We start from the raw sequence: 9523 nt of genomic DNA, 5'->3' as shown, positions 1-9523 counted from the left end.
TCCCTGTTCTCTGCCCAAAGTTTGGCTATGAACCTCAGCATCTACTTCAATATCTTGCTGGGTAGAATTCTTCAGAGGCCTTCTGTGATAGGCTCCTGTTCTGTTGCCTGTTTTCTCCCTCTTACGATGTCCATCCTATTTGCCTTTCTGCATAAAGATTGATCATCTTACCCAGCATCCTCCCACTTGCTTAGCTTCTTTAGGTGTACAGATTTTAGTATGTTTATCCTATATTGTATGTTTAATATCCACGAATAAGTGAGTATATCCCTTGTGTGTCTTTCTGCTTCTGGGACAGCTCACTCAGGATGATCCTTTCCAGGTCCCACCATATACCTGCAAATTTCATGATTTCCTTATTTTTCATTGCAGAGTAATACTCTATTGTGTATTTCTGCATCCATTCTTCAGTTGAGGGGCATCTGGTCTGTTTCCAGCTTCTGGCTATTACAAATAAAGTTGTTACCAACATGGTTGAGCAAATATCCTTATTGTGTACTTGAGCCTCTTTTGGATATATGCCTAGATTTGGTATGGCTGGATCTTGAGGACGCGCTATTCCTAGTTGTCTGAGAAAGCACTAGATTGATTTCCAGAGTGAAGGATTCTCCTTTCTCTGCATCCTCTCTAGCATGTATTCTCAACTGTAATTTTGATAACAGCCATTCTGATGGATGTAAAGTGAAATCGCAGGGTTATTTTGACTCGCATTTCCCTGATGACTAGGGATGTTGAACATTTCTTTTTTCTTCTTTTTCTTTTTAAATATTTATTTTATTTTTATTAATTGCAGTTTATTCACTTTATAGCCCTCTCTCCCATCCCCTCCCAACCCTACCCTACCTCCCTCTTCTTCTATGCTCCTCCCCAGTGCATTAATAGGGAAGGTCCTCTTCCCCTTTCATCTTACCCTAGTCTATCAGGTCTTATCAGGACTGGCTTCATTGTCTTCCTCTGTGGACTGGTAAGGCTGCTCCCCCCTCAGATGGAGGTGATAAAACAGCCAGCCCATGAGTTCATGTCAGAGAAAGTTCCTGTTCCTATTACTGGGGATCCTTCTTGAACACTGAGCTTTTAAGTATTTCTCTGCCATTCTATATTCCTCTATTGAGAATTTTCTGTTTAGCTCTGTACCCCAATTTTAATTGAGTAACTTGATTTTCTGCTGTTTGAATTCTTTAATTTTTATGTATTCTGGATATTAGCCCTCTGTCAGATATAGGGTTGGTGAAGATTCTTTCCCATTCCATAGGCTGTCGTTTGTTCTGATGACAGTGTCCTTTGCTTTACAGAAGACTTTCATTTTCATGAGGTCCATTTATTGGTTTTTGATATTAGAACCTGTGTTGCTGGTATTCTGTTCACGAAGTTGTCTCCTGTATCAATGACTTCAAGGCTCTTCTTCAATTTTTCTTCTAAGAGCTTTAGTGTATCTGGTTGTTTGTTGAGGTTTTTGATCCACGTGGACTTTAGTTTTTTGCAGGGTGATAAATACAAATTGATTTGCATTTTTCTACATGTAGACATCCAGTTAGACCAGCACCGTTTGTTGAAGATGCTGTCTTTTTTCCATTGGATAGCTTTGGCTTCTTTGTAAAAAATCAAGATCAAGTATCAATAGGTTTGTGGGATTTTTTTTCTGGGTCTTCTATTCAATTCCGTTTATCCACTTATCTGTTTCTATGCCAATACCATGTAGTTTTTATTACTATTGCTCTGTAGTACAGCTTGAGATCAGGGACTAAGATACCTCCAGATGATCTATTTTTGTACAGGATTGTTTTAGCAATTCTGGGTTTTGTTTTGTTTTTCTCTTTAAAATTGAGAATTGTTCTTGCAAGGTCTGTAAAGAATTGTGTTGGTATTTTGATAGGAATTGCATTGAATCTATAGATTGTTTTTGGCAGGATAGGCATTTTCACTGTTTATCCTATCAGTCCGTGATCATGGTAGATCTTTCCATCTTCTGATATATTCTTCTATTTCTTTTTTCAGAGACTTGAAGTTTATTTTCAAATAGATCTTTCATATTCTTGGTTAGAGTCACACCAAGGTACTTTATGTTTTTAGGGCTATTGTCAAGAGTGTTGTTTCCCTAATTTCTCTCTTAGCCCTTTTGTCTTTGGTATACAGGAGGGCTTCTGATTTTTTGAGTTAATTTTTTATCCAGCCACTTTACTGAAGGTGTTTATCAGCTGAAGGAGTTCTCTGGTTGAATTTTTGGGGTCTCTCATATATACTATCATCTGCAAATAGTGATACTTTGGCTTCTTCCTTTCCAATTTGTGTCCCCTTGATCTCCTTTAGTTGTGTTATTGCTCTAGCTAGGACTTCAAGTACTATGTTGAAGATATATGAAGAGAGTGAGCAGCCTTACGTTGTCCCTGATTTCTGTGGGATTGATTTAAATTTCTCTCCATTTAGTTTAGTTTGATGTTGGCTATAGGCTTGCTGTATATTGCCTTTACTATCTTTAGGTATGTGCCTTGTAGCCCTGATCTCTCCAAGCCTTTAAACATGAATGGCTGTTGTATTTTGTCAAATGCTTTTTTGGCATCTAATGAAATGATCATTGATCATGAGGTTTTTCTCCTTCAATTTGTTTATATGGTGGATTACATTGATGGTTTTCTGTACATTGAACCATCCCTGCATGCCTGGGAAGAAGCCTACTTGGTCATGGTGAATGAAATCTTTTATGTGTTTTTGGATTCGGTTTATAAGTATTTTATTGAGCATTTTGCATCAATGTTCATAAGAGAGTTAGGTCCGAAGTGGTCTTTGTTGTTGGTTCTTTGTGTGGTTTAGGTATCAAGGTGACTGTGGCCAACTATATGGTCAGTTTTTGAGAAGGTTCTGTTATGTGCTGAAAAGAATGTATAGTCTTTTGATATTGGGTGAATATATCTGTAGACATCTATTACATCAATTTGAATTAGGACCTCTGTAAGTCTCTGTAAGTGTCAATATTTCCCTATTTACCTTCTGTCTAGGAGATCTGTCCCTTGGTAAGAGTGTAAAGTTGAAGTCTCCCACTATTAAGGTGGGGATTTATGTGTGATTCAAGCTTTAATAATGTTTCATTTACAAATGCAGGTGCTCTTATATTTGGGGCATATATATTCAGGACTGTGATGTACTTCTGGTAGATTTTTTCTTTGATGATATTGAAATGCCCCCCCTCATCTTTTTTGCTTAATTTTGGTTGAAAGTTTATTTTATTAGATATTAGGATAGCAACTCCAGCTTGTTTTCTGGGTCTGTTTGCTTGAAAAACATTTTCCAGCCTGTTACTCTAGGTAGTGTTTATCTTTGTTGCTCAGAGGTGTTACTCAGAGGGGTGTGTGTGTGCGTGTGTGTGTGTGTGTGTGTGTGTGTGTGTGTGTGTGTGTGTGTTTTGATGCAACAGAATGTTGGATCCTGTTTCAGCAACTATTCTGTTATTCTGTATCTTTCTATAGGATGTTGAGTCCATTGATGTTGGTAGATAATAGTAACCAATAAATGTTAGCTCCTTTTATTGTGGAGTTGGTGGTGTTACTGTGTTTCAATGCTTGTTTAAATTCTTTGTTGTGAAGTTATCTATATCCTGTGTTTTCTTGGGTATAGTTGATGTCTTTGATTGTAGTTTTCCTTCTATTATCTTCTGTAAGGCTGGTGCTATGTAGATATTAAGTTTAGTTTTGTCATAGAATATTTTGTTTTCTCCATTTATGTTGATTGAAAACTTTGCTGGGTATAATAGTCTGGCATCTGTGGTCTCTTACAGTCTGTATGACATCTGCCTAGGCCCTTCTGGCTTTCATAGTTTCTGTTGAGAAGTCTGGTGTGATTCTGACAACATATGCTACTTGGCCTTTTCCCTTGCTGCTTTTAATATCTTTTCTTTGTTCTACAGATTTTGTGTTTTGATTATTATATGACACGAGCAGTTTCTTGTCTGGTCTAGCCAATTTGGTGTTCTGTAGGCCTCATGTATGTTTATGAACATCTCTTTCTGTAAGTTAGCAAAATTTTCTTTATGATTTTCTGGACTTTGGAGTCTAGAATCTCCTTTTTCATATATTCCTATTATCCTAGATTTCATCTTTTCATGGCATATTTGATTTCTTGAATATTTTGTATTTGGAACTTTTCCAATTTTACTTATTTTTGAGAGATGTATCAATTTCTGCAATTGTATCTTCAGCACCTGAGATTCTCTCTTCCATCTTTTGTATTCTATTCGTGAAGCTTATCTTTCTGTTTCCCAATGTGATCTTTTCTCTAAGTTCTCCAGCTCCAGGGTTTTCTCCGTTTGTGTTTTCTTTATTGATTCTAATTCTGTTTTCATGTCTTCCACCATTTCCTTTATCTGATTGAATGTGGATTCGTGCCTTTCCATAATGGCTTTTATTTTTATTTTATTTTTTTATTTTTTGGTCTCCACTCTATATGCCACCAATTATGCCTCTACTTGTGCTTCTACCTGTTCCTCATTATTTGGGGTGTATTTGCCTATGTTTCTTTGAGAGGTTTGTTCATTTTCTCTTTATGTGCCTCTAATAACTGGATAAGTATAGCTTTAAATTTTAATTTTCTTGTGTTTCTGTTGAATTAAAATATCCATTATCTTGGGGGTTGCTGGTGAAGCCATAATGTCCTGATTTTTGTTGGATGTGTTCTTATGCCAACCTCTAGCCATCTGCTTATCTGTAACACTTGCTGTTTGTTCCTGGAGTCTGTACCTCAGACTCAGTCCATCTGTCTCTGGTTTCTGGAGTATTCTTCAGGAAGGTGAGAGAGGTTCACTGGTTTTAGAGTGGATGTGGTTGTTTCAGCTATATGCAGAAGTGCGGGGTGTGCAAGGCAGTGTGCCTGGAGGGAGAGGGTTCTAGAGCTTGTAAATGGCATAGGGTGGCACTTAAGTGTATGAGTGTGGAGAGCCGGGGTTTGGTTTCCGCTCTCAAAACTGGTAAACCGTTATGACCATTATGACCGTTGGGCAACCGTCGTCAGGAGCCCAGCCCGGGTCCTCATCTCGCCTAATGAGCAACAGCCAATCAGGGACTGACACATCCTAGGCGGAGGACAGTTTCCTATATAAGGGATGGGTATCTGCCATTTGGGGTCTCCGTTTCTACTTGCTGTAAGCTTATGCTCGCCTTCTCAAGATGCATTAAAGCTTTACTGCAGAAGGATCCTGTGTGTGCTGCGTCGTTCTTGCTGGCGAGATGATAGCACGAGCCACATCTGGTGCCGAAACCCGGGAATATTGACCACAACATCGTCAGCACCTTCGGAGACCCCTTGATTTCAAGGAGGATTCAGAACTGCAGGGAAAGGTAAGTTCGGAGAGGTATGCATGTCTCTGAAATTTTGGGGCCGATCCTTGCTGTGATATTTACTGTTATGGTGGCACTTCTCTTGTTCATTTGTTTTCGCGGTGGTTATTGTTAAATTTGGAGGGTGTCTATAAGACCAAGGTACATGAGCGGCAAGACCTCCTAAAACCCTGTTATAAGTCTCCTGTAGATAAAGGAGCAGCAGAGAAGCCTCTCAGAGTGGGTAGAACGCAGCCTATAAGACGGATGTAGATAAGCCGCCGGCACGGTAATTTTACTTTCGTTTTACTCGGTTGCCATAAGGCAGACGTAAATAAGCTGCAACCGCCATGGGATTCACGCAATCGGTTGTAACCACACTCGGGGCAGTCTTAAAACAACGGGACATTAACATAGCACACAGAACCCTTAAGAACTTTGTAAAAGAGGCGGATCGGGTGGCTCCCTGGTACGCATGTTCAGGGTCCCTCACAGTTGCATCATGGAATAAGTTAGGCAAAGATCTTGATCGCCACCTAGCGAACAATGACTTGAGATTGGGCACCAAGGCAATCTGGAAACTTGTTAAGAACTGCTTAGAAGATGATAATTGCAAAAGGGCGGTTGATGAAGGACAGGTCGCCCTCGAGGAAGTTCAGGACAGCATGTCAGAAACCGAAAACAGTGAGAGGTTGGGTGCGCGCAAGAAAAAGGATACCCATAAAAACAAAAAAGCTAAGGACCCTCCAAAAAAAGGAGTGCAACCCCCTAAAGAGTCCAGCCCCCCCCCCCCCCGTCTAATCCTCTAGAGGAAAGACCACATGGACTCTATCCTGTAAAGGAGCTAAAAGCACTGAACCTCGACAGTTCTGAGAGCTCCAGCCCCAGTACCTCTGACGCAGAGACTCTTGATTCAGAGGAGGAGGCTGAACTAGATGAAGAAGCGGCCAAATATGAGGAGGAGAGATACTATCCAGATGAGCGAGGGATAAATAAAAAACTCCCTCGCACCTCTCATCCTCGAACAGTGCCTACTGCACCTCCGCCTTACGAGGCACGATCTCCAAATTTTTCTTTTGTGCCAGATAAGGTTAGAAAAAAGATTCAAATGACCTTTCCTGTTTTCAAAACAGAAAATGGAGGAAGAATGCATGTGCCCGTAGATTACAATCAATTAAAAGAATTGGCTGAATCAGTCCGCAAATATGGAGTTAATGCAAATTTTACTTTGGTGCAATTAGATAGACTTGCCAATAATGCGTTAACTCCTGTTGATTGGCCAATGGTGGCAAAGGCCGCCCTCCCAAATATGGGTCAATGCATGGAATGGAGAGCCCTCTGGTTTGAGGCTGCCCAAACACAAGCTGGAGCAAATGCCTATGCTCTTACCCCTGAACAGAGAGATTGGACCTTTGATCTGTTGACAGGCCAAGGACGCTTTACCGCAGACCAAACAAATTATCATTGGGGAGCTTATGTTCAAATTTCTCAAACGGCCATTAAGGCCTGGAAGGCGTTATCTCGTAAAGGAGAGGCCAATAGGCAGCTTACAAAGATTGTACAAGGACCTCAAGAGTCATTTTCAGGTTTTGTGGCCAGAATGACGGAGGCCGCAGGGCGCATTTTTGGAGATATAGAACAAGTTGAACCTTTTATTGAACAGCTGATATTTGAACAAGCTACTCAAGAATGTAGGGCAGCCATAGCCCCCAGAAAGAACAAGGGATTACAAGATTGGCTCAGAGTGTGCAGAGACCTCGGAGGACCGCTTACCAATGCGGGACTAGCGGCTGCTATCCTCCAATCTCAAAAACGTCCAGATGGTAAGACCAACCAGAGGACTTGCTATAACTGTGGCAAACCTGGACATTTTAAAAAAGATTGCAAAAATTCAAATAGGAGGGGGGAAACACCGACCCTCTGCAAACATTGTGGCAAAGGATATCATAAAGCTAGTCAATGCCGCTCAGTGAGAGACGTCCAGTGGAGACTCCATCCACCCTCTCCCTGTTTAGACAGAAGAAAGATTTTGGCATCACCACAGCCGTTGTTACTGCCATCGCTGACTGCAGTCGGCTTGGCAATGGCAGGTGTGGCTGAAGCCATAAATGCATCTGCTAGCGCACAATTAAAAGGCGGATTGATGGTTCTTAACCAGCGTCTGGATCTTGTGGAAGAAAGAATAGATATTTTATCTCAATTGGCTCAATTAGGGTGTGAAAGAAAAATAGGAGCACTCTGTATTACCAGTGTACAATATGAAAATCTTACCCGAGCCGCTAATTTGTCCAGGAAATTGTCCCTATATCTTGCAGGAAATTGGTCAGAAGGATTTGAAGAAACGAAGAGCTAAGGGCGGCGGTGGCGACTATTAATTCTACTCGAGTGGATTTATCGCTCACAGATGGCTTATTATCCTGGGTTTCTTCCGCCTTTTCCTATTTTAAGGAATGGGTGGGCGTTGGGATGTTTGGCGCTGCCCTGTGCTGTGGTTTAATATTTGTCCTCTGGTTGTTCTGCAAACTCAAAACCCAACAAAAATGTGACAAGATGGTGATTGTACAGGCGCTAGCTGCTCTGGAGCAAGGCACCTCCCCCGATATTTGCTTATCCATGCTGAAAAATTAATGTTTGACAAGGTTGCCTCTGTCTTTGCAAACACATGCCACAATCTGGATTTACAGCCCTTGCACTCCCTGGGGATCTGTTTCCCATTGCACGGGGATGGGTGTAAATCACAATTTTTCTCTTGCCAAACGATCTGGAAAGTCAGTGACAAAGTCAGTGAAGAGTGCAAATAAGTCTTCACCGACCTAAGACAGGACAGCCTCGCAGTGAGGAGGTTGCTCCAATGACGGGCAACGGCTGAAGCATTGCCTTCCACCAGGCTCAGACATTGGCTTTCTGGCATAATGCTGTATTGACAGTAGGAAGCTTACTGTTCAAACAAAATAAAAAAGGGGGAGAAAAGAACAGACCAATCAGTGCATGTCAGAGACAGTCCCTGTTCCCATTACTATGTAACCCAATTGGACACTGAACTGCTGTGGGCTACATCTGTGCAGGGGTTCTATTATCTCCATGCATGGTCATTGGTTAGAGAATCAGTCTCAGAAAAGACCACTGTGCCCAGATATACTTGGTCCTTGTGGAGCATCTGTCCTTTCCAGGTCTTACCATTTCCCACTTCTTTCATAAGATTCCCTGCACTCTGCCCAAAGTTTGTCTATTAGTCTCAGCATCTGCTTTAATACCCTGCAAAGTAAAGTTTTTCAGAGGCCCTCTGTAGGCCCTCTGGTAGGCTCCTCTCCTGTTCTGTGTTTTCTCCCTCTTCTGATGTCCATCCTCTTTGCCTTTCTAAATGGGGATAGAGCATCTTAGCCAGAGTCCTCCTTCTTGATTAGTTTCTTTAGGTGTACAAATTTTAGTATGATTATCCTAAATTATATGTCTAATATCCACTTATGAGTGAGTATAAGTGTGTCTTTCTACTTCTGGGACAGCTCACTCAGGATAATCTTTTCTAGTTCCTACCATTTACCTGCAAATTTCATGATCTCCTTGTTTTTTATTGCTGAGTAATATTCCATTCCGTAGATGTTTCCGTAGAACCACAATTCCGTAGAACCACAATTTCTGTTTCCATTACTCAAATGAAGGAAATCTGGGTTGTTTCCAACTTCTGGCTATTACAAATAAAGCTGCTACAAACATGGTTGAGCAAATGTCTTTGTTGTATACTTGAGCATGTTTTGGATACATGCCTAGTAGAGATATAGCTGGATCTTGAGGAAGTGCTAGTCCTAACTGTCTGAGAAAGCACCAGATTGACTTCCAAAGTGGTTGTTCAACTTTACAATATGTAGCAGCAGTGGAGGAGGTTCCACTTTCTCTACATCCTCTCCAGCATGTGCTGACACTTGAGCTTTTGATCTTAGCCATTCTAATGGGTCTAAGGTGAAATCTCAGGGTCATTTTGATTTGCATTTCCCTGATGAATAAAGACATTGAACATTTCTTTAAGTGTTTCTCTGCCATTCTATATTCCTCTGAAAATTCTCTGTTTAGCTTCCTTCCCCATTTTTAATTGGATTACTTGATTTATTATTGCTTAAGTTCTTGAGGTCTTAATATACTCTGGATATTAGCTCTCTGTCACATACAGGGTTGGTGAAGATCCTTTCCAAATCTGTAGGCTGTCATTTTATTCTGATAACAGT

The 9523-nt window shown here is 41.0% G+C and overlaps 1 protein-coding gene across 1 annotated transcript; it reads left to right on the top strand.

The window, feature by feature from the left end:
- Nucleotides 1-5653: 5653 nt before the first annotated feature.
- On the top strand, nt 5654-7299 carry LOC132649586 (igE-binding protein-like; the record flags this gene model as incomplete). Its single annotated transcript, XM_060373660.1, has 2 exons — nt 5654-6061; nt 6115-7299. Coding segments are annotated over exons 1-2 (1593 nt in total), but the record flags the coding sequence as incomplete, so codon positions are not given.
- Nucleotides 7300-9523: the final 2224 nt, after the last annotated feature.

The sequence above is a fragment of the Meriones unguiculatus genome, chromosome 20 (assembly GCF_030254825.1).
Source record: "Meriones unguiculatus strain TT.TT164.6M chromosome 20, Bangor_MerUng_6.1, whole genome shotgun sequence".
Classification (NCBI taxonomy): Eukaryota; Metazoa; Chordata; class Mammalia; order Rodentia; family Muridae; genus Meriones; species Meriones unguiculatus.
This window is presented reverse-complemented; position numbering and strand designations above follow the sequence as displayed.